The sequence below is a fragment of the Manis javanica genome, chromosome 7 (assembly GCF_040802235.1).
Source record: "Manis javanica isolate MJ-LG chromosome 7, MJ_LKY, whole genome shotgun sequence".
Taxonomy (NCBI): Eukaryota; Metazoa; Chordata; class Mammalia; order Pholidota; family Manidae; genus Manis; species Manis javanica.
In genome coordinates this window covers 107,082,521-107,108,818 of record NC_133162.1, presented here as the reverse complement: position 1 = coordinate 107,108,818, position 26,298 = coordinate 107,082,521, and the positions used below count along the sequence as shown (strand labels likewise).

Here is a 26,298-nt window from a genome sequence, read left to right as displayed (position 1 = left end):
TATTCATTACAGTGCTGCAGATGTCAAGTCTCCCTGCTATGACAGAGTACACTCACAAGCTTATGAATGAGAAGAAAGTATTCATTCATACCAAAAGAAAAATAGTGTCAAGTCCATGAAGCCATTTGTGAAGTTGTCATGAACAGCAAAATAAGAATCAGACTCTATCAGTCCATAGCTACATTTATTCCCCTTCCAGGAATGCCCTTTTACTTTTGCTGCTGTTATTATTAAGGTTTTAAGGGCAGTTTCCTCATGGTATGTTAGAATATTTAGGTTTCTTCCTCTTATACTTTCATTTGCTATCAAAGCTGACTACCATCCTTTCTTTATACAGATCAAGTAAAAGAAGCTGGGCAGAGAGGGCACCTGGCTGTCTCTGCAGCATGGAACAAGGGAACCCAATATGCCCATCTCCCTGGAGATCATATAGGTATTTAGACACAGCTATAATTCTGCCTGTCCTTCTACTTTCTTTGTTTTTTCCATTGTAGGAAAATTACATAAATATTCTTACTGTAAATCAATTAACCAGGTCAGCAACATAAACAACAATATAAGACAATACCTACTTCTGTTTGGGGCAATACAATGGCTTGGAAATCATAAATGACCTTTCAAATGAAAAAGAAACAAAAGTTGGCAAAATGTTTATCTTCTAAATATATTGCTGGGCTAGCCCCAAAAAAACTCATAAAACACAAAATGAGGGAAAAGCTTTGGATGCAAGTTAAACAAGAAAGACAAGTTTTATTCTGAGGGTTTCTACGATATCTTCAGGACCCAAGTTTCCACTTTCATGGAGTCAAGCCCTGCTATGGAGAATCTCCTACAAGGCCCCATACCAGAATCCAGGCCAACAAAGGCGGGTCCTCAGTACAAGAGTGAAGTAGAGATAAACATGTCAAGCAAAATGTACCGAGTGGCAAGGCCACTTGTATGTCTAAAACAACCCTGGATGATGAGGGGAAACAAAATCTCCTGTGAGAATTCATAACCCCAAGCAGTGTTTTTCATAACTTTACAGTCTGAATTCATGCTCCCTCTGTGATGCAAAAAAATCCTCAAAGAGAAATTTAAATTTAAAGTGTCTCCAGATTGATAGGGCTTCCGTTGAACTGAAAAGTAGGAAAACTACCTGACCAGCATGTTAAGCAGGTAGAAGAAGGAACTGAGTGTTTCTTAATGCCTTGTTCAGACTGCCCTTTGATCTTCCTCATTTGAGGCTAGACCCTCTTCTCCTCTCTCCTCTGTTTTCTAAAGTGCAAATATCCATAGAGAATAAACCTCTAGCCTCCAAAAAGAAAAGCAAGAGGGAAAAGAGTGCTCACTGTCTTTAATTAGACTTCTGAATGTCCCTATTTTTTCTACCATCCCCAATACACACACACACACACACACACACACACACACACACACATGCACGTGCAACCTTGTATACTTGTATATTTCCATCTTAGAATGTGGTGCCTTTCTGGAGTTGTCCAGGCCAGATCACTTTGTTTCTCCCCTGCCAACACTTAATATAAATCTGTTTTATAAAGCAAGTTACCGTATTTCCATTGAATTCTAAATCATATATTGTGATTGAGGTTACAAATGACTCCTAATTTATTGTGCTTCTTGTTCTCTGGAGCAATTTCATAAAGAACATCTCATCAGAGACTACATTTGTGTTACTGGTTCATGTTTTCCTTGGCAGTTTTGAAGTGATTTTAGAGAGACGGTGGAAGTAGAAATGTCTTTATTATCTTAAATTCAGAGACGCATCCTACTACTTTAAAAGAAAAACTTTCCCAACAACTAAATAACACTAGGAATTCTCTAATGTTGGTGTCTAAATTAAAGAAAATTCAAGTAGTTCACTTACCTAGTCTAAAGGACTACAGGCCTCCAGCTAGAACCCATTTAAACTGAGATCCAAAGTAGAATTCTTCAAATAATCTGTCATCTATGTAGTAAATTCTACATAATTTAGGAGCAATGTCTCTGCAGAATTTACTAAATGGTTTTGTAATGAAAACCAAACCATTATGATACTCCAGTATCATAGAGTGTTAAAGTCCAGGTCACCATATAAAGTTGTACTCTGCACAAAGGTGCCATTTTTAATGGACTTCATTCATGTAGATATTGCTGATATAGATGTAATAACAATTTTCCAGCAGAAAGTAGGCAAAGGTCTTATAATAATAAAAGCATATTAGTATAACAATTTTCTGACATATGGAAGTAAAAATGCTTTAAGGAGGTGGTCCCTTCTCTTAATTTACACAGTCACTGTACAGCCTCATAGCAGTCCTGAATTAAACCTTGGCAATCAAATTCACCACTGTAAATGCTCTGTCAGGGATATAATTTTCAGAGCGTAACTGTTATGAACTGAATTGTGTCCCTAAAAAATTCAAAGCTTGAAAAATTCAAATGTCCTTAATCCCAAATATATGGTACTTGGAAATAATAAAAACTGCTAGAAGCAGTTTGCTTTCAGGGGCCTGGCAATGCAGCTTCACTGTCCTCCCTCAAGGGTAAAGGGACTCTCTAATCCTACTTCATAATTTAGTTTGCAGGGGTCTTTATTACCCTTTCTTCAACAAGGTATCACCTGGCCCATTACATCAATAGCATCATGCTGACTGGACTTAGTGAGAGAAAAGTAGCAACTATTCTAGACATTATGGTGGGACATATTCACGTCAGTGGGTGGGAAGTGAATTTGAAAAAATCCAGGGGCCTTCTACCTCAGTGAAGTTTCTAGAAGTCCAGTGGCACTGGGCATGTTGAGATATCCTTTTTAACATAAAGGATAAGTTGTTGTGTCTGGACCCCTATAACTGAAATATAAGCATAACACCTAGTAGGTCTCTTTGGATTTTGGCGACAACATATTCTTCATGGATGTGCTACTCCAGCCCGTTTGCCAAGTTACTAAAAAAAATGCTACTAGTTTCAGTGGGGCCTAGAACAAGAAAAGGCTGTGTAAGGTCCAGCTATGGTGCATAGCGCTCTGCCATGTGGGCCGTATGACCCAGCAGGCCCAGAGCCATCACAGGGTCAGTGGGAATAGGGATGCTGTTTGGGACCTTTGGCTGGTGCCTACAGTGAACCACAGGGCAGGTCCTGAGGATTTTGGAGCATAGCCCTGTCATCCTCTGCAGATAACTACTCTCCTTTCGACCTGCTACTCTTAGTAGAGAATGTAAATTTAACCATGGGCCACCAACCTACCATGGAACCTGAGTATCCATCATGAACTGGGTGTTATCTGACCCAGCAAGCCATCTAGTAGGGTATACATGGCAGCACTGCATCACCAAATAGAAGTGAGATCTTTATATAAATATATATAAATCAGGCCCAAGCAGGCCCTAAAGGCATGAATAAGTTACAGGAATAAGTGGTCAAATGCCCATGGTCTCTGCTCCTGTTCCACTATCTTCTCTTACCCAGCCTGCCACTATGGCCTCATAGGGAGTCTCAATGATCAGTTGACAAAGGAAGAGAAGATGTGGGCGTGTTCACCGATGGTTCTGCACAATATGTAGGCACCATCTCAAAATAGATAGCTACAGCACTGTCACCCCTTCCTGAGACATTCCGGAAAGACAGGAGTAAAGGGAAATCTTCCCAGGAGATAGAACTTAAAGGAGTATGCCTGGTTGTTCACTTTGCTTGGAAGGAGGGATGGCCAGACATGTGATTATATACAGATTCATAGATTGTAGCCAATGGCTTTGCTGGATGGTCAGGGTCTTAGAAGGAATATGACTGGAAAATCAGTGACAAGGAAATTTAGGGGAGAGGTATGTGGATAAATCTCTCTGTGTGGGCAAAAAGATGTGAACATATTTGAGTCCCATGCAAATGTTCACCAAAGGGGAACTCAGCAGAGGAAGATTTTAACAACCAAAGAGGATAGAATGATCCATTCTATGGAAGCCAGTCACCCTCTTACCCCAGTCACCCCTGTCATTACCCAATGGGCTCATGACCAAAACAGCCATGGTGGCAGGAATGGAGGTTATACATGGGCTTAGCAACATGGCCTTCCACTTACCAGGGCTGACCTGGCTGTGGCCACCAATGCTTGCCCAATTTGCCTGCAGCAGGGACCAACACTGGGTGCCCAATAGCTCATCATTACCCCTGATTATTCAGCTACATGGTGGCAGGATGATAACACTGGATCACTTCTGCCATAGAAGGGATAGTGTTTTGTTCTTACTGGAATAGATACTTGCTCTGGATATGAATTTGCCTTTTCTGCACCCAATGCTTCTGCCAAAACTACCAACTGTGCACTAAGAGAATGTTAACCCATAGTCATGGTATTCCACTTCCACACAGTGTTGATCAGGGCACTCACTTCACAGTAAATGAAGTGCAGCAATAGGCTTATGCTCATGGAATTCACTGGTTTTACCATGTTCCCCACCCTCTTGAAGAAGCTGGCTTGATGGAATGGTGGAAAGGTCTTTTGAAGACTTAGCTACAGTACCAGCTGAGTGGCAATACCTTGCAGGTCCAGGAGAAGGTTTCCCAGAAAGCTATATATGCTCTGAATCAGCACCCAATAAATACATGGTGGTGTTTTCCCATAGCCAGGATTCACAGGTCCAGGAATCAAGGGGTGGGATAGGAGTGGCATAACTCACTATTACCCCTAGTGGTCCGCTAGTAAAATTTTTGCTTCCTGTCTCCTTCAGTCTTACGCTTTACTGGCTCTGAGTCAACAGACAAAGCAAGAAGTTACTGTGCCTGATGGGACGACTGACCCTGACTAATATAATAACTTGTGCAACAGGAAGAGGCAATTCTAAATATGCCTTTTAGAAGAATTATGAAACCAGTTGGTCCCACAAGGTCTGATTTTGTACACACATCCCTTTAGAGACAAAGTGGTCAGATTTTTAAGAATAAAACATTCCTTATCAGGCCTCATTTCATTGGCACCTAGATTACGAGTAAAACAGAGAAGTGAGCTGTATGATGACTCCCTCAGAGTTCTTCAGAGGTTTCAATATGCCACCTAGACACTGATGATGAAGATGCTTCTGCTTAGATCCAGAAGCCGATTCACAATGTCATCCATAGATTTTAATAGTTCCTTCCTGTGTATATTATATATAGAACATAAAGTAAGCATGTTTATAAAAATTATGTTTAAGTCATGATTATTAAGATTAGTCAATTAATTCAGTTATCCTTAATTCATTCAACAGATATTTAATTAGCACCTAAACAGTCTAGGGCATATTACTGGGTCAAATCCTGGTCATGCACTTCATTCCTCGTCTCATATCCAACATGCGTTTGGAACATCAGGACTGGGTGTGCTTATGACTAAGAACAGAAATGTGCTTACACTGCAGTAGTCCTTAGGTGCACTGCCTGGTTATGGCTAAAAGACAGTATAATATCAGCACAAACTAATACCAAACTTAAACTCAAGTACTGATAAATATAAATAATCCAATCCAATAATATTACAACTTCCTCAAATGCAAAAACAATGAACAATTTGTAAGAATAACATGATTTGAAATTACATTCAAACAAAAAAACTTTTCCCCTTACCTCTTATTTGTACTCCCTTTCCGCAGGCTTCACTGGTGCCCAATATCCCCTGCCTGACGGACTCTGGCACCAACATGCAAGGGCTCCATTTCTGCAGCTTCCACCTGTGATTGCAAAGGGCAGCAGAGGAGCATTTCACCACGACAAACGTACAAAAAGAATACTTTGAAATGATGAATTTGAAATCCAAAGGCATAAAGACAGTGATTCAGTAAAAATGGACTTGAAACATATGTCACAAAATGGAGGCCTCAAATGTACTAGGGGTGATGGTAGTCCACTCTTTTTCAGATTCATGCTTAATGCAATTTTTAAATGCCTTTTTTAAGAAAAGATTGGACATTTTCCATATAAACTTTAGTTCGTATAGCAAAATGGCAATAAAAGCATTAGAAGCTCAGATGAAATCTAGACAGCTTAGCTTTTTATGCCTTTATGAACTTAAAATAAAACAAATAAATAAACAGAGAAAAATCTCTATGTCCCATTGGAGCATTAGAAAATCAAGGTTTGAACATGTGAAAGTTTGAGGGAAGAGGGATGATCTGCCTCTGATGAATTACCAGCATTTCTTTGCCTCAGCAGAAATAGTCTCTAAGGAAGCCTTCTGGCTTTCCACTGTTTTCATTTCTCAGGTCAAGAAAACTTTTTATGACCCACATGCCAGACTGTGACTTGTGTCTCTTCAAAATGTTCCAGCAAACCCAAACCCTAAGTGTAACCACAGATTCTGCTCCTTATATGTTAACATATAATTCTTCACAATATATGTTAACACTTTCTCATATGAGCTAATATCTCTCACAAGATGATACTTCAAAAAATGAAATGGAAGCATGAAGTAAAAATATCATTCATTGATCAGTTGTACAGGACAAAACTTTTGTGGAGATCTACTGCACATCAAAGTGAATATAACTAACATAATGTTGGTTAGTAAAACTTAAAAATGGTTAAGATGATAATATTGTATTCTGTGTTCTTTACCACAGTAAAAAAAAAAGTTTCAGCAAAAGTAAAAAAAAAAAAATGTCACAACAAGGAGCAGACATTTTTGCTCAGGGAAAGTTACTTTAAAGGACCCTCTTAGTTGTGCAAACCTAGCTTGATAAAGCATGTGAGATCACTTAACACAGACATCATACATATTAACACTCACCACCACCTCTCTCCACTTTACACTAAGAGAGTCTCAGGTTCCTTGGGCAGTTGGGGGTAGTAAGGGAGAGAGACAGAACATCTGGCACAATCAAGGAGAGTACACTCAAATGTAAAAGTAAGCAATATATATCACTGGCCTCATTTAAGTGGCCTCCATATTGGGAATAACTGAAGAACTGTGGAGAAATCAGGGAACAGCTAAACAGAAAAACCTGTCATTTAAACAAAGCATTTCTGAACTTTAAATAGTTGTAAATACACTTTGTATAGGGATAAATTCATTCACCATAGTTCCAAAACTCACAGAAACTGAAATGCTAAGGGGTGTTAGTCCAACTTTTCCACTAGGATGTATCACTCACTCAGATCCTTTAAGTTTACATAGGCTTTCTACATCAGAATGAGACCAAGGAACTCAATCTAGGTTAGTGTGTTGCATAAACTGAAATAGATGGAATTTCCAGGCCCCCAGTGTTAAACACAGTTTTGGAATGATAAACTTGGATTCAGAGAGGGTCAGTGACATGTCTGAGGCTGCACAACCAAACAAGCCAATTGTCAGTCCCAAATCCCTGGGTGCTCACCCGCAGGTTGGCTACACACCACTGTCAATTCTATATAAAGATATACCACCTTTGCTGTTTTCCCTTTTCTTACTGACTTAATGTGTCAAGAGATGCTCAAATTCATAGAAAAATATTCTACAGGTATTTTGATTCTGTTTTAATTTGTTGAATATGTGCATATGTCATCTTAATGAAGTCAGAAAGAAGAATCAGAAGATAACAAAGTCCAAATTAACTTGCCTCCCTAACATACCAATGAGTGGGAAAACAAAAATTACATATGAGCTATATTGCTCAAAATTCAAGGATGTTTTACTAAGGATCAGAGAATAATGTTGATAACTTGGACACATGCTAAACTGTGCATGAGCAGAAATGATACACGATCCAATCCATACCCAGCAGAATTGATTTCTGAGGAAATGGCAGGCAGTCAATGACGGAAACCAGTTCAAACATGAGAGGAAAAACTGAAGTGCAACAGGAGAGTAAAGAGAGTGGAAAAAGAAAGGAAGAGCCCACGGATAGTTTCTACGATTTTTCTCTGATTATAATAGTCCTGGGTTCATAAAAATGTCAAATAAGATTTGATTTGGCTAATGTTTTTCAATTGGCTACTTTCTCTGAGAGCTCTTTTGCCAGGCTCAGAAGTTTCAATATTTATACATGGCAAAAAAGATGACTATTGACAGTGTTTCCACAATGGTCCTGTGGTTAATGATGAAAAGATGGTAGTGTGTTCATGTTCCCAGTGTTTTCCGACATCCTTCCCATTCTCTCTCATCAGACAGAAACAGTGGGAGTAAAAGATTATAAATTTATAGTAATTTAGACCCTTCAACAACATTCTAAAATTCATCAAATGTAACGAGTCTTCTAAAAAACATTGTATTTTCTGAATAAATTAGCCCTTGAATTTCATGGCTTTAAGACATAGTTTCTCAAATAAGAAACACAAGGCATTTTTTAAAAACACTTTTAAGTGTGTTGATAACTGTATCAATTTTAAGACCATGGGCTTTTTTCCACAAATAAGTAAAACTCATTAGTGATTGAATTTAATCCAGGTAACTTTAAAGCAATGTTCCAACCCAGTGATAAAGGAGTGTAAGTTTATGACTAAATACACAAACCTCAGCTTTTATATTATAGCTTTTATAATATAACAATCACTAACTTGTCCAAAGGGAATGTATGAGTAATGTACATACTTAAAAAGCTACTCATTTTTTTTTCAAAAAAATATTTTATCCATAAGTTAAATTTTTTTTCCTGCTAGATGGTTTCTTAAAATGTGTACATGATAAAAATTAAAAACCAAAACCATTTTTGAATTATATATAATATACAACTATTTTAAAAGTAAAGGTTTGTTCTTAGTTCTTGATTAAAGGCTTTAGGATGAGAACAGCAGAATGAGGTAAGTTACATGCATGTTTGTTTTCCAGGTAAAGGCCTCAGCCTGAAACTCTCTGGACCCCGATCCTGAAACTTGATTGCTTGAGTAGCAGAAATTACAATCAAAACAGGCTTGTTTCTTCTTTTCCTGTTAATTAGACTTTCATATTCTTCATTCCCTCAAAACATCCTCTAGATAAGTGTAGAAAATATTGAAGTAGTGAAGACAAGCATTACCTCCTCTTACTGCTCACTAAAAACCATATACTGTCTGAAATAAAAGAGGTCATGATTTATATTAAAACCTAACGATTATTTAAGGTAACTAATTACCGATATATGGGGCACAATGAGATGTCTTCACATTCTCGCTCTTCAAATAAGGTGTCTGGGCATTCTCGGCCTCCGTTGGCTGCTTCTTGGATGACAATCCTATATCGAGACTGTTTTATCGTGGCATTTCCTGAAGTAAAGGAAACATAGAATCATAGTGCTCTTTAGTGTCCTTTTATGTAGAAGCAGAGATAGAAGCCAATGTTAGCTAGCAATTGAAAAAAAATAAAATAAAAAACAGAGGTAAAGTAAGAACATTGAGGAAAGACTACCTGAGGAATGAGGAAGATAACAAAGGCCAGTGGTTAATACTTAATATTACACTGGATCTCACTTCTATGAGATAGACAATGTTACACTTTATAACTCTGGTATCAAACCTATGTGTCTAATATGAAAGATTGTTTCCCACTGTCTTAATATGTTTTCAATTAATCAGGCTCTATATTACCTACAGCATACGAGTTACATGGCAAAACCTGAGAGGCGTCAGAAGCCCTCTTTGATCTCCAGGGCCTGCAGTTTCACTATTAGCAATTTGCTCCCTCAGACAAGACTCTTTCCTCTCTTGGCTCCTTTTTATAATACAAACTCTCATAAAAAGTAATACATTAATAATTAATTTATGAGTATTAGTTTTATTATATTTCTTATTTATCATAACCTGACACAATATGTATACAAGTGCACTTCAGGGAAGAAGCACAATTGTGACACAACAATAGCGTCTCCACAGTTTTTCTGAGAAGCAGAAGTATTAATATTAATAGACACCTCAAAAAAAGGACAGCTGATACTCACTTTAATGTTTTGGGATATTTATTTCATCATTTTTAGATGCCTTCTGAATCAACAATCACCACCATAATCAATTATAGTTAGAGTGGATAGTGACTGTGTGCAAGATTTGTACAAGATTCAAAGATACAAACTCTTGAACTTACAATTAAACAGAAAGACAAATGGGCAGAATACAGACATAACTAGTTTTAAGATACTGTAGAGGGAGAAGTGTCAGACACTGATGCTGTATCAGGAGAATGTGGAATAAAGAATACTCATTTTTGTCTCTGGAAATCAAAGACAACTCCTGAAGGAGGCAGATTTTATTCTGGGACTTGAAGGCTTAATAGAAGAGGTAAAAAAGGCTGAAGCACTTTCAGGCCAAGGGAACAGTTTGAGAAAAGTCACTGAGACTTGAGGGTGAATGGGGTTTATAGAGAAAGACATGTAACTGCTTTCAGAAGGAACATGTGTATGTATGGCTTGCGTGTATGCACATGCGGGCAGCTACAAGGACCAGAGAGAAGGAGAATTTGGAATTAATTGGTAGGTTTGGAACAGATAATGAGCCCAACCATGTTAAGAAGAATATTTCTAGAAAGCCAGTAAACTAAGTGGAGCAAACAAAAGAACAAAAGGGAATCTATGTTAAAATTATATATCCACATGATTTTTAAACAATCGTTAGTACAAAAAGACATAGTGAGAAGCAAATGGCCTACAACGCGGTCCGTGTCCTTCTCCCAGAGCATTTTGAACTTTTTCTGTATTTAGTTCTTCCTGTGGTTACCTTCAAATACATAAATAATATGCTTATGTTGCTACGTCTTGATTTATTAACTTTAGACATTATCTATTGACTTTCTGCTATTATTGATGAGAATTTATTTTGCACCACCTTTCAATTTTTTAAAATTGTACCACTATGTTTATGCTTCTACCAGTTATTTAAAGGCTTAAATAACCCATATTTTTTTCAGTTCCACTCCTCACTCCTGTCCTCCATCAGAGCAGCTGCAAGCGTTCTAAAGAATCTTCCTAGGGAGACAGGCTTTCTCTCCTGTTACCACTGACATTCCTGCTGAGTGGGGACCTGGCTTTCCATGCTGTCATATGCGTGCAGTCGCAAGCCTCTCTCCTCTGTGTCTTTGTCCATTAAGTCTTTCATGAATGAGCTTCAGAGCTTTCATCCACAGGTGGTCCTCTCCTTTTGTTCTGGCAAGGAATTAGGACTTCCAAAATTCATTTCTACTATTATAATGAGATGAGAAGGTGGAGACCAACACATTTTTGCATTTCATTATCTGGAACTGCAAGTTAAGAGATGTATGGGATCTTTTCTACCTGCTCACAGATACACAGATGGCCCCTGCCTTTCCCCTCCCCACTTTTTAAGCTGCTGTGTACCAGGGAACTGATTATAGAAAGAATGTAGCAGTGGTCCCCTTTCCACTGGCTTCTGGTTAGGTTTGGCCAATGAAGGATGGGACACACAATGGAAGGAAAAAAATGGCAAGAACAGAGGGATATCAGGATATTTATTCCACTGGATGTTCTCTCTAGATCACCCCAGGTGATCCCATGGAGTAGCACATTCTTACAGCCACTTTCTCTGAGTTCTACGAACTGTTCCTACCTCTCTCTACTTTCATCCCCTTGTTAGTTTAGGTTAACCCTGCCTACTCACTTGTAAATAATCCCTTTATTAAATTTTACCCAGTTGCCCCATTTGAGTGGACCACGTTTCCTGCTAGATGTGTTAATAAGGCTGAAGGAGATAGATTGCTATTTGACAGGGGTACATGCTATAATGAGCCCTTTCTAAAAATACTTAAGGCTCTGTGAGGCATATAAAACAGGAGGTTATAAGTGTAATTAAAACAGTTCTGTATAATATAAAAGCTGTCTTCATTTGGGTGGGGACATCTTTGTAAATAATTATGCCTTTAGGGAAAGTCTCTTCCTCGACTGTCAGTTAATTCCTATTATACTGTACTTACCCTGAAAATTATTGTTTACCCTTACAATGAGCACATGAGTATTGGTTTGTGTGTGTATGTGCATGTGTGCCTATATAAGTGGGGGGTGGTTGTCCAAGAATTATCTTAGGAGACCAGAAATAAAAACTGAATTTAAGATAATAGGAAAAATGAAAGGGATGCTTTTACTCATGTTGGGAGAGAACATAGATCAGTGCCTCTCCCGTCACACTACATAAACACACACACACACACACACACACACACACACACACACACACACACACACAACAAAAACTCCCATGCAAGGCTATTCTATTTTATGGTGTAATTCTGTTCACATAATTCAAAGTTTGAGAAAAATAGCTGCATTGTTATCATGCCTTACAGATGTTCAGGGGGAGGTTGAGAAGGATGATTCTATGGGTGAAACAAACATTTAGAAGTAATTTTTTTTTCAGAAGGAAAACTGATTGGCACAACACAGAAATGAAGAAAAAAGTATGTCTTTGAAGAGACAGACTGAGATCAGCGAAGACCTTAACATACAGACATAATACCAGAATATGCAGGATATCTGCTAAGAGTTTTTCTTTCTCTATGGATGATTTTTCCTTTTGAACTTGGGAATGGTCATATTTAGCATTCAGTTTTAAAGGATTATCCCCCTCTCTCTGACATAAGTGCCTCACCTGATGACCTTACAGCAGAGTCGGTCACATACAACAGATGTGATTTAGCTGGTGTCCCAGGAATCTCACCGGTGGGCAACATGCACCCACGGCATAGAGTAGTCAGCAGTTCTCTCACTCCATTTCTGCTTCAAATCCAGCACAAGGCTAGCCGTTTTGCATCAAGGGAAAACAACAATTCCAGAAATGGATGCCCCTGACAACCCCCAAAATCATGACTTGAAGCCAGACAAGCGAGGATAAACAGAAGACCAAGTGGAATCTCTCAGGAAGTGGTGTCAAACGGAGCCTCCCTTTCTACTGAATATACAAGAATATGACTTCTGGGAAGTAAATATACAGAGAGGACGATAGTGGCTTCGCAGGTGGCAAACATTTGGATTACATATGTGTGTAAAATGTATTAGGCATTTCCAGGAATTATCACTTTAATCTGTATCAGGTCTACTTCTGGACTTTTTGGATACACTGTCTCATTATATTATTACACTTTGTGAGCTTGATATGATTCTTATTAATATTATTCTCATTTTACAGATAAGAAAATGGAGGGTAGAAGATTTAAATAATTTCCCCTAAGTCATCTAGCTAAGATCAAAACTGTGGCTAAACAGACACCAGAGCCCATTATCAATCTTGCCATGAGAGACCTAGAATGAGAGAGGCGCATTCCAGGGAGGAGCTCACATAGCAGGTCCTCTGTTACTCCCAAGGGATTCCCCTTCCTTTCTGATCCATTCTTCAATAAGACCCTGCTGGCAGAGGCTATAGGTGTCAATAAAAACACAATGCTTGTGGGGCTTTGTGAGTGATGCTTCCAACCTCATTAGGTCCATGAAAAATAACCACAAATTACAGCACCTGTTTGAGACATAAACAACTGCTCGAGCATGATTCTGGCTAATAAAGAAGTCGTCTGAATTCAACTTTGATTTATACATATTTTATCATTACTAAGTCATCAGGAATAATTAAACATAATTAAATTTAAGTTATTAACTATAGTCAAAAGAAGTAACATTTGGACAAGATGGCAACTTACCATACTTAGTATAGGATCAAGAACCATAATTAGTATAGGAAACATGTGAGTAGGTCACAAACATTGAGGGGTAGTTAAAGAATCTCTGTGATTGTCTATACCAGTCTTCCTCAGAAAGGTGGAACAAAGGTGGAGGAAGTCCACCAGTGTGTAGAATACCACTGGGTGGCTCATGGCCAAGTAAGCTAGGGCACCTCACAAGGAACTGAAGTCTTGTGTTGGGCTCTGGGTGCCAGGGTTATTCAATTAATGATTTAAAGTAAAGAGTTGACCCCCTAAGCTTCCAGTTGATTTGATATGTTAGAGTAGGAAAAGAAATGACAGTGCTTTTGTGAGCAGAGACAATGAACATAAGAGTAGAGCCAATGAGCATAAGCACTGGCTGGCAGGAGAGGTGGGTCTGGAGATGAACACAGCAGAGGATGCACAAGGCAAGCAGAAGTGCAAAGGAGATGCAGGATGGCTGTGAGTTAGCAATGGATGACATATCCCACCATCAGCCTACAGAATCTGAGGGTAGATTTTTAAAAATCGACCATTTTGACTTTCCCTTGTTTCTCAAATATCTCCAATACTAATAAGTCTAATTCCAGGCTTCTCACCTTGCAACTCTTGGTTCTCACCTGGTGCTCCTTTCCTCCTCCCCACTTGCAAACCAAGATCACCACTAAACAAACACAACCAAAAATCTACTTCTGATTCCTCTCTAATCGATCTGATGCAATAGCATCAGTGATATTTTAAAATTCATATCATATGAAGAACTACACATTAAATACTTGCAGGGATTGAGTTACAACTCTAGTGCCTTCAGGCAATTCCTATGATCTTTAGGACTTCAGGCAATTCCTATAATCTTGCTAAACCTCAGCATCCTTAGAAGTAAAACAGGACAAATAAAAGTTGCCATTTTATACGACTGCTGTCAGGATTATACAAGACACTGCGTGTAAAGCATGTACATATTGTCAGGTACAGGGAGTCTTCTCTAGTATGGTATGAGCTCATGAAAGAGAAGAAGAAACATTTTTTTTAAGTAGTAGAAGAAAAGCTCTAATAGTTTAAGATCCTTCTAATCAAAGAAAAATGTGGCAAACTGGTCCTCCAGTCAGGGCAGGATCTCAACCATTTTCTGAGCATCTAGGAGTAGTCCATGAATGGCTTAAAGTCACTCCCTGTTCCCAGCAAATTAAACTACAATTGTTTTAGGCAACTAGTACCAACCACCTTCTCACATCAGGAAGAGGAATGGTGTAACTTGGGGGAAGGGGAAAAAATAAGTGGGGCCTCAAATTACCTTTGAAGCTGAAATAAGTCAAAGGGAGAAATAAAGTGGAAGAAACCCATTCATTGCTTACAAGCAGTCATCCATTTCTACTCACCAATGTCTCTCACGACTGGTTGCAAAAGGAAACCCACATAACCTCTAGGGTCCTCACTCTCTCTTGTAATCACCTATTGATATGGAGATGGACTACTTCTCTCCACCCCTTGGAAACACCTGTTGATATGGAGCTGTACTAAGGCCAGGCGGGAGATACTGAAAACATTGTAGTTTTACCCACAAATGGATAGGGTGATCAAATGTCCTGTTTGCTCAGTGAAGTTAATGACTGGTATCCTGGCTTAAATATGAACAGCTCAGCCACTCATTTTTAGAAGTGCCTCAGTTTGTATGAAAAATTATGTGACCACTCATAAAAAGACCATCAGTCCATGTGAATGCAAGAAACACACATATTTTGCTTCTCCCTGCAGCTTTCTCAAATGCATGGGAAAGGTAGACTGCATTCTGTTCTTAAAATGATCTATTCAGTCTGATCGCTAGACCTTTTTATTTCTTGCCGAAGAATTCTGCTTGAGATACAGATCCACACATCCAAAGAAAACTGTTTTTTTGCCCCAAGCCCATTTGCTCATGAATCATTAAATTAAAAATTAAAGGGAAAGGAGAGTATAGGGCTCACCTCAAGATAGTCAAGTTGAGCTACTTTATTTTACATGTACTGTTATGATTGAAACATCAGAAACAGATGCTATATAACTAAAGAGAACTAGTGTTTCATCAAAGTGGAGCATGAGTATGGGGAGAAAACAACTTTCACTTGGCAAAAATTCCAAATGGTTATTAAGAAGTCTGTTTCTGAGTTAGTTCTATAGACAGAAATCACAGTATGATGTCAGGCATTCAAGTTGCGTCAACATTAAATCCCCTAAAAAGTACATTCTCCCTGCTAACTAATTATACACAAGAGAATAGTCCTTTCCAATTTATTCTCAACCATTGTTGAGATTCAAACAGAGTTGATTTCCTTTTTAGAGAAGTTACAAACCAAGATTCAACACCAACCCAACTGCCACCCACTTGAATTTGGTGAAATAGACAGTGTGACTCAGAGTTCTCAGAGAGAAGCACTTACCACATGCAGTGTTGCCAATCATTGATAAATATTTATCAGGCATCTGCTATATGTACGAGATGCACCCAGGTGCTGTGTATTACACTGAAATGTACATACATGCATTATTAAATCTTCCCAGTGAAGCAGTATTGAAACTTGATGAATGGATAATAATGTAGAAGTGCTCCATGGTTTTATAAGCATTCAAAAATGATAATATAAAGTTTGTATTTATTAGCAAAAGGCCAGCAATCCAGTATGATCTTTGTTCAAGGAGAAACAGAGGACTTATGTGGTGAAGAATTCAATATCCTGGGAAAATTATGAGTAGGAACTTTGCATATGCTTCCTTCCTATCCATCTTGATGATACATATATAGAGCAGATACATCAAGAGCAGCCTCCTCCCCTAGAATTCCCTCCCAACTAGACCTCCATGTACTTCAAAATGACCATTAAGTTTATCTATATAAGAATGAAATTTTTTTAAATGGCAAAGCTTTTCTGTTAAACTTTCCAGGGATGTTGAAAATAGGCTCCAGGATGTACATATACTTATTTCATTTTGAAATGTTGCCTGAACAAAATTATTCTATATTCTTAAATTTTCATAATCACCATTCACTTTGCAACAGAGGCTATATTCAATGGCTCTAGCAACACAAAGGACCTCCAGGGCGAATTTCTAATCCCACCTCATTACCAAATTGCTATGACCTTGGGCAATTGCACTTAACCTTTCAGAGCTTCAATTTTCTTCCTTGTCCTATGTGGGTAATACTCTCAAGCCAACTCACAGGACAGCTGTTAGGAATGCCTAATAAATGTGACTTATATATATCTCCACTGAACTTCAAATTCTTTATATGCAAGCCCTGAACATAGATTTCAGAAGAAGCAACTCATGTTTATATATGCATAAACTATCTAGCAGACAGTCAAAAAAAATAAATATTTTCTCTCTATGGTAGATACCACACTGGTGGAAGCCTGTTCTAATTTCTAGGCACTATTTCCAATTTATTCTACTCCCTATCCTCAACTACTTCTGCTCTGAAAACATCTGCAATTTGGAAAGCTAACCTTATCAAAAGGTGACCACCTTTGAGTCTGACCCTTCCTCTCTCTAAACATCACAAATAAAGTTACCCACAGCTAATCTTGCTGTCTCCCCAACCCATGTGGTCTTTAACCCTGGCATATTAGAATCTCAAGGGATGCTTTTACAGACTCCTAATACCCACCCTCCACCCTTAAACCAAACTATTTAAATCAGAATCTCTGGTGGGTGGGGCTCAAGTACTGGTAGATTAAAAGAATCTCCAGGACAGAGAACCACTGATTTAGCACATTTAAAGCTAGTATCTCTAATTCACCCAATATGTAAAACAGGAAAAAGATAAAGCAGCATGCTTAACCAAGCAATGGAAAACAAATGAGCACTAGGCTAGACCATTACTGCTCTCAACACATTTAAAAATGCAAGCCACCCTGTAGCTAAGTACACTGTAATGGGTATAATTGGAAATGGGTTCTCTAAAGGAGGAGGTTAACCACACTATTTATAATGATGATTTGCACTTGTCTTTTTTTCTTGCCAATGTGCTGAAATGACAGGGATTTATTCTCCCCCTATCCTGACCCCTTTTCATTTTAGCAGAAGAAATGTTTAGTGGCTGCCTGCTACAGGGTTCCTAATGTGCTGCACTCTGTTCAGCATTAAGACTGAAATGCATGGCAACACTATATAATGCCCTGTACACAGACAGATTTGGGGGGCACAGATGTCATGTAAGATATAAGCTCAAAATGCCGTCATTGTTATTAGGCATGGACACTGACCTGTATTTTAGGAAAAGAAGTCTTTTAAATAAGCCATGCTGACATAAACTATTAATGCTTTATGTTCTCAGGGTATAAAAGGATGCTATTCGTGCCTAGCATTGTGCTAAGAGCTGGAGGATAGAAGGGCTTCCAGATCAAGCTTATGTGTCATCCACATCAGGGATATGCAATGGCAACTTCAGATCCTCAGATCCTCTGTTCTTATATAAGAGTGAAGGCTATCACATGGCCATCTACTGAACGGAGCTTGCCATAACCTAAATGCACCACCACTCACTAGGGCTCAACCACATAAATTCTGATTTCTGCAACATTTTTCAGTGTTCCTTCCAGGGTGGGTCTACATCTAGAAACTGGTTTACTTAAATGTAAGGTAAGGGGAATCATTCAGACATTATCAGCTGTGCTCTTAAAGTTTTGTTTTGGAGGTAGTTTTGGAGGTAGTGGTTAAGACACTAAAGGAAAATAATGCCCGTGATGGCAAACCTGTTAAAATAAAGTTTTTCATTTTTAACTATAAATGGTAGCACAGTATAGACAAAGCCTCTTAATTATCCCTTTCATGTGTTGAGGTACATGCTATCACCTGTCTTGCTGTCTTCATTATTTTTCAGCATCAATGCACAGGCATCGATTTTTGAAATTCCTTTTTTGGTTTAGTGCTGATATAAAAGCATAACTTTTTAGAATCAGTGAGTCTGGAATCCTAGGACCATGAACTAGGGAAAACTGCTTATTTCCTGGTGCCTCAAAGGGAAGTAATTAGAATACCTTATCGGAGCTTTGAATAATCAGGTAATAGAATGTAAAGTACTTAGTTCAGGGTTTGGAATCTACTCACATGGGAAAGTTAGTTGGCAGACAGGTTAGTATACATAGTCTAGCATTTACTGTTGTAAACATGCATGGCTGAAGAAACAGGAAAGTAAGGGAAATTTTTGGAGCACTGGCCTTTGGGGAAATCTCTGTATGACTGGTGGTAAGTACCTGGCTTTTAAGGACATAGTAAATTAGGAAGCAGGAGACAAAGTCTGTATCCAGGGCACAAGGTCAGGTTTGGTCAGGGACCCTCGCATCCTCACACACACAAAGCCAGCATCCCTAGTGTGTGGACAGGGAAAAACCTACTCTGACAGAGAGAAAAAGTAGGAGTGTTTTTCTGTCGTGGCTTTGAGTCTACAAAGAACAGGAGAAAAAAAGCAGTTGCCCAGAAATGTCCTCTTTTAATGTGTGTATGGAAGCAGAATTCACACTATTCTACTTGAAGAAGAAAATCTAGGACGTTAACAATGTATATGTTCTCGATGGTTCTGGAAAGAAAATAAATTCTCTAAGGAGATGTTGCTCTAGAAACTGAGAATACAACAAAAGAAAAAACGTTATTCCCAACTTCACACACCCTACCTTGGAGTGGAGAGAGAAAAACAAATTAAAAATAAACATTTAGGTTTTCATATAGCAATTAAATGCTGTGCAAAAAAGAAACACACACACACACGTAGCAGGGAGTGCAAGGGCATGTGGCTATGTGTGTATGTGTGTGTGGCAGAGGAGAGGGAGTTGTAATTTTAAACTTCAAAAACCACAATGAGAAGGGAATATTTATGCAAGAACATGAAGGAGGCCAGGGGTCAGCTATATACTATCTAGGGAAAGAAAGTCTAGTCAGAGTGAGTGGTATGTGCAAAGGCTCAGGTTCAAATTCCCAAAAGATCAAGGGAGAAGAGACTGGATGGATCACTGGGCATCCTGGAGTACAAGGGTAGGATGGGGTGGAGGGGGATGATGATAAGAAAAAAAAAATTGGGTTCCCATCTAATTCCATGAATAAAAATGAATTATTAGAGACTTATATGAAAAAGTTTCCAAAGAAAAATATAGAGTTATATCTATATGTCTGAAAAGGAAAAAAAATAACTCACCATAATGAAAATCATGAAACAAATGATTGGTAAATTCAACTCAATTAAAATTAAGCATTTCCATCATCAAATGGCAAACCTTCCCATGAATGGTGCATCTGTACTACATGGAATCAAGCATGGTCAACTCTCTAGATATAATCTTCAAACCAATCAGAAAAGCAACCCAAGTACTTACCATGCTTCATTCATTTGCCAAGTGCTTTATTCACTTACTCCTTTTACCCATTCTAAAACACAGTCACTCTCATCATTCCCACTACAGGTCAGACAGCGGAGGCACTGGAAGGTTTTGTACCTTGTCCAAGGGGCCAGTAAGTGATAAAGGGGACTTGAAACCCAAGTAGTCTGGGTCCAGGGTGTGTGTTCCACCTGCTCTACTTTGCTATCACCCCACCTCACTCTGCTTCTAATCACCCCAATCCTTGCATGTTCTCAGCAGAGCAAAGAACTGCATGTCCAGGTGCATGTCCAATAACACTGTAATTCAATGCTCTGAGTTGATGTATCAGCAGATACTGTAAGTGTTCTCAGGAATCAAAACTCAAATTCTCCAGATCCTGGCACCTAGAGAAAGCCACTAAGGACCAGAACCAGTGTCACAGGATCTATGCCAGCTCACAGGGCCCAAGCTCAGTAGGGCTCTTCGTTTAATGCCCTGATGCGACTGTCTTGAAATTCTGAATAATTTTTGAACAAGGCACCCCACGTTTTCATTTTGCACTGGGCCCTGAAAAATCTGTTGTTGGTCCTGTTAAGAAATATGGTATATGAGGAATCAGTGAGAACCTCTCTTTCTTTGGAAGCACAGGCTCAGAGAGGTGACTAGGCAGGGTTTGGAATTCTGCCTGGAATTCTGACAGTTGCTTACTGTTTTTTTTTCCTCCCTTAGCATTTAAATCCCTTGAGCAGGAGAGCAGCTTAAGCACCCAGTCACAGGAACACTGCAGGATGGGCAAAGAACTCAGCATGTTTCAGTCATGAACACATGCTATTCAACAATGGTGATTTACACTGATATATACCCTAACCTACTATTCACATTTTTTTTGTTATTCAAGAAAACAGATTCTCCTTATTTCTTGCCTAGATAATTGAATGGTCTCATAATTTTTCCAATGGTTGACAATTCTGTCTAACCTCATTATTTTCTGTACTATTTTTTTTCCCTAAAACACAAATCTGATTTCAACACACCCATGCTTAAAATTGGCATCATCTATCAAAATTACAGAAAACATCCAGACTTCTTAGAATAGCATAAACCTCTCCATGAGCTGGTTCCTGCATCTCGCTCTCTCACACTATTTCTTATTACTCCCCCATATGTATTAAGCATCCCGTGCAAACAAGCCCTCTGTAGTTCATTTAATGAAAATGTACTCATGCTACTGAGCCTCTGCACACCATTCCATCTTCCATCTTTAAGATATGTGTACCCTGTGTTTACTTGGAAACTCCTTATCTACCAAATTGTACCTCTTTTGGCCACTTAGAGCAAGACACTCTCTTCTTTGGCTGCATAAAATTGTGTCCATTCCTGGTACACAAAAATATGTTTACATAGTTGAATAGCCTATTAAAAATTCCCTTGATTAAAATGACTTTGTCTTATTCACCTTAATGTTACTAGCAGTGGGCACAAAACTTTGTCTATTGGAAGCCCTACAAAAAGGTTTACTGAATTAATGATACATTGATCCACTATCATTCGTTCAGTAATAATTTAGGCACTTATGTTGTGGCAGCCACTGTGGAATGTGTTTGAGCAGTGAACAAGACACAGCCCTTGCTTTCTAGATGGGAGAATGGTTAGAGCTATGAAGACAGCTATGAACACAGGTAATGAGCAAGAAAGCGGATGGGAAGAGGGGATTTCTAATGAGGCTGTCAGAGAAAGACTCTGTGAGGCATGATATTTGAACTGAACCAAACTGCTGATCATAGGCAGCCATGCCAAGACCTGGGATAGGAGCATTTCAGGGAGAGGGAAGAACAGGCCAAAGTCTCAACAAGATGGAACAAGGTTAGTCAGAATGGAGGCCAGTGTAACTAGAGGAAAGTCACAGAAGCAATGGAAGGTAGGACGTGAGTTCAAACAGCAGCCTAGCACCAGACTGCGAGGGTGGGGCCTTTCAGATGACTCTGGAATGTGAAGGGAGAGCCGCACGGATGGCCCCCCATGTTCCTGGACTCTCTCCATTGCCCTCACCGGCGTCCCCTTGGGAAAGGCACATAAATCCCTGCTGTGGGAGAGGAAAGCGGATCTATGTGGCGCTTCCTTCTCCTGCTCTTTCTTTGGGGTGCCTCTGCTCAGAGGGTGTACATGCTCTGATCTCTTCTGAGCTGTGCTCATTCAAACAGTTGTCTAGTTGTGACCACGTAGCTAAACCTGCCTCATTCTGGGGTTGAGAATCAGCTGAGATTTTCATCTCTCTGCTTTGACTAATTCTCAATTGTTTCTAAATTTGGGTGGGGGCTAGATGAGTGGCGAAAAGACGGACTTCCTCAAAGTCCAAGACCATGTATGAGCTTGTTGGTCATGTATATTATTATTTCATATCTCATACAATCTAATACATATATATTTACTAAACCATTATTGTTCTGCTAGAAGAAAGTCTCTCTCTCTACACACACACTGTAAGTATCCCCTGTTTATAAAATTAATAACTTTCATGACTTCAGTTTGAGTACTTATGGATCCTACAACCTGGCTCAGGGAAGACAAAACAGAAAATAGGTGATAAGGAGAGAATTATCACATACTGAGAAACGGTTGCTAAGCCAGCCTCTTCAGTGCAGGATAAGAAAAATCTTGGAAGTAAGGTGTCCTCAGATGCTACTACATGTGGTATCTAGGTTGCAGATGAGCAAAGAGAGTCTGAGAGAGGTAGATTTCAGCACACACAACTAGGAAGTGGCAACACCAGGAGTCCATCGTAAGCATGCTAGATTCTCAAACTCAAGCTCTTTCCACTGCACATGAACAAATTAGAAAGAAGCTCAATACAGAGTACAATTAAGGGCAAAACCACATACAATCAAATATCAGTTCAAAAAATGTTGTGGCAATTACATTTTATTAAAACAAGGGTTTTGTCATTCAGCAGTAGCAGAGAGTACTGTTGAAAATTAGAAATTAACATACTGTATTCATCTACATTCCTACTTATCACTTATAAGCTCTCTAAATAAAGTTATGATAAGCATATTTTAGGTATCAGAGCGAATTAAATTTAACTTGGTAAGATTTCAAGTGGCAGAGAATCTATCATTCCCACCATACTTATTTGGGGGCATTTTATTCCTTATAATTAAAAACATGTCATTCAGGAGATAGTCTATATGAACTATCTGTATGTAACAACATAATCTTGAAGAAACTTCAGGAGATTAGCAGAATATCCAGTGATGATTTTTCTATTAGGAAACACTTAGAGGTTGTTTGTCTGAACCATGAGCACTCTACTTCACTTTGACCATGAATTTAATATCTTATTGGTCTGTTACTACCACACAGAGTATTTGATGTTCTTATAAAACCTGCAGTTCCAAATTCACATATAAAGATCTAAACATTTAACCACACCTCTAGCTCTAGGCTTTGTGATAGTAATACAAATTAAGTAGTTTATAAATCCACCATCATATTAACTAATCCAGTCAGTCAAAAAACTCCTAAAACTACACTCTAATTTAGAAACATTAAAGCGGGACCAAAGCCAGAAAGTGAGAATTAATTATTCTTTGTAACTGTAGTCGATTAGTTAATAAACTTAAGCAATACCCCAGCTGAATCAAAACTAATTTATTCTATTTATCCCTAGGAAGTACATTGAAAGTCTAAAAATAAACTTCTAATTAGAATGGGCACCTTGGTTTTGGAAATGCAGCTCATTTACCTCCATAGGCAAATAAGGATTATATTGTATTGCATTGTATTGTCTGCAGAGAATTCTAGACATATGAGAAAGAAACCAGACAGAAGTAAAAACATTTTCAAATAAAGTATTCACACCCAAAGAAACACAGATATTTGCCACCAAGGCTAACAATAAATCATTACGAGTATCCACTTGAGTTACAGGATTTATTTATGGTAATGCATCTTGACTGTTGAATCTAGGAGATTAATAGTGTTTTAAAGCAACTATTAGATGCAAACTTAGAAGACATAATGGTGGTAAATTTCAGATGTAAAGGATAGAACTTCATGCATCAAATCTACATTTGCTTATTTTGTTTGTTCTTGTTTACTTGCTTTTGATGGGTATGTTAGTTTATTTGATAACACTGTTTATGATAGACTACTGATGGGAACTACAGCCTAGACCAGACCTTTCAGTAAGAATTCAAGTACACACAGAGTGCATATTTTGTTTGAAGGACAATATCTGGCCCAGATCATGCTCAGGGTGAACATTTTCTCTCTCCTCCCAGTTTCTCTTCTGCATGAAGTTTTTCCTACTGCATTTATAGTCCCTGCAATATAGATGAGCTTAATTTTCCTTTTCATATTTCTGCCTAATCTAGGACAAAACTCTCAAGTGAAGGGAGGGTGGCTTCTGTGTTGGAAACAAGCAGGTAGCTCAGCACCTAGAGAGACCGGTGGAACCAGGAAGGCGGAGGGGTCGTCTCGAATCCTCTACAAGGACCTGAGCTGGGTGCCTGGAGCAGTCAGTCTCAGTGGGGAACAAACCACTGCCCCACCTGAGGGCGTTGTCTCCTCTTGGTTCCTGCTGCCTTTCTGTACACCATCGGGACTGGAGTGGGCTGGGCTCCAGACAGCAAAGGGACCTGACACAAACTGGACCATCAGACTCTTTCTTGGTAAGTTGACTAATGAGCCTGAATGGAAGTTTCTGTCAGTTTTGGGGGCAAACTCAATCAGTTTGGTAAAGTCAGGCCTGGGACAGATATGCTGGAGTTCTGCATCTGCTGATTATGAGAGCATAGAGATTCCAAGGAAGCCTGTTAAGAGAGGCAGGACAGCAGGTGCAAACAGAGAAACCGAGGCAGGTGGAAGCCCCCCATTCTGAGAGCAGAAGAGTTTCAGGTCCTGTTTGGATTTCTAGTTCCCATAACATCCACAGGGATCTTTTTCTTATTTTTGGACATCCGTGAGATTTCCTGTTATAACTTTCCAACGAGCCCCTTTCTACCTAATGTAGCTTCATGTCATGGAACCTTGAAAACACAAATCTGAACAAGGTAGTAGAACAGGTAATCCAAATGAGAACAAGATAGTAGAAGCAAGTTATGTATTTCTTTAAACAATCCATTGGCTAATGGTTAAATTACATGTTTCTACAGTTCAGTGATTTGGAGACTTTAATGTGTCTAGAATTACTAAGGTAGTTTGTGCAAAAATATGGATTTTGAGGCCCCAGTGCTTGTGGAGGGCTGGAAGCAATATCACCCTGGAATTGATGTCACACTGAAAGTGACATCACCGGATCTGGGCACCAAGGAGTGATATCACTAGGAAGTGGGATCACCAGAAGTGAGGTCACTGGAAACAGAAGTGACTACACCAGATGTGAGATCATTGGATAAGTGATCAGTCTGGGAGTGACATCATTATGAGCTTGTATGTATAAGTGGTGCTCAGAAAATAAACTGTGTCACTTGTCTGCCATAAGCAGGCAGTGAACCTCCTGATCCCAGCTTGTATCTTCCTCTGTGTTTTCTCAAAGCTCCTCATCCACTCCACTCAGGTTCAGCTGATTTGTGGACCTGGTCTCCGCAAGCGGCAAGTGCTGATTTCAAAATCAGAACCTCTTAGGGTTTTACAAGCAACTTAGGTAATTCTGAGCTGGAAGTCTGTGGGTCACACTTTCAGAAACCTGTTCAAATTATTCTGTTTAACCCTTGGATCAATCCAGGCCACTGAAAGACTGTGCATGACCATAATTTTGCATTTCTACTTTAAATCCTTGGGTTTTATAAAAAAAAGAAACTTGATGAAACCCATCATTGCAGTTCTTGAGACATTGCCTCAGTCTGTGGCCTCAAAATGTGAAGTTCCTGTAGAAGAGTTGTTTTTAGAATTATCAATTGAATAGGCTTTGATTCCCATGAAATACTCATATGACTACATTAAAAATAGTAATAAACTGATGGACAAATGGATGAGTGAACAAATAAATAAAAGGGAAGGAATGAGATTTCCCTCTTAACTATGTTTGCCAGGATAGATCTGATTCTCTAAGTCCCATCTCCTATCACCAACATCATTGTGTATGTTCTTGCAGTAAGCCACTTCAATCATTTATGAAATAAATTTAGTTGTAACGGCAGATCAACTTTCCTTTAGCAGTTTGCTAGATTTGCTTAAGCAGATTGCTTCTAACTGGCATTGATTTATTTGACACGGATTTACTGAGTTCTATTCTGTCTTAAGTTTATTACTAGGTACTTTTGGGAATATAAACTGAAAAGTTTCCAGCCCTCAAGAATATCACACAGAACACCTTTGCCAATAGCTAGACTGTGGGGAATTCAAACAGGATTATAGAACTCAAGAGGAGGAGGAGGTGTTCACAGCAGAAAGAACAGGACACATTCTGTGGAGGAGGCAAGGATGTACACCTTG

General features: G+C 38.9%; 1 protein-coding gene across 1 annotated transcript in view; it reads right to left on the bottom strand.

The window, feature by feature from the left end:
- The window catches only part of THSD7B (thrombospondin type 1 domain containing 7B), a 905,223-nt gene that overhangs the window by 349,800 nt on the left and 529,125 nt on the right, over positions 1 to 26,298 (bottom strand). Inside the window, exons 11-12 of the mRNA XM_037020802.2 lie at positions 9,036 to 9,165; positions 5,578 to 5,681 (exon numbers count right to left, since the gene is read on the bottom strand). Of these exons, the coding sequence (XP_036876697.2) occupies positions 5,578 to 5,681; positions 9,036 to 9,165 (234 nt within the window). The remainder of the gene's footprint in view (positions 1 to 5,577; positions 5,682 to 9,035; positions 9,166 to 26,298) is intronic.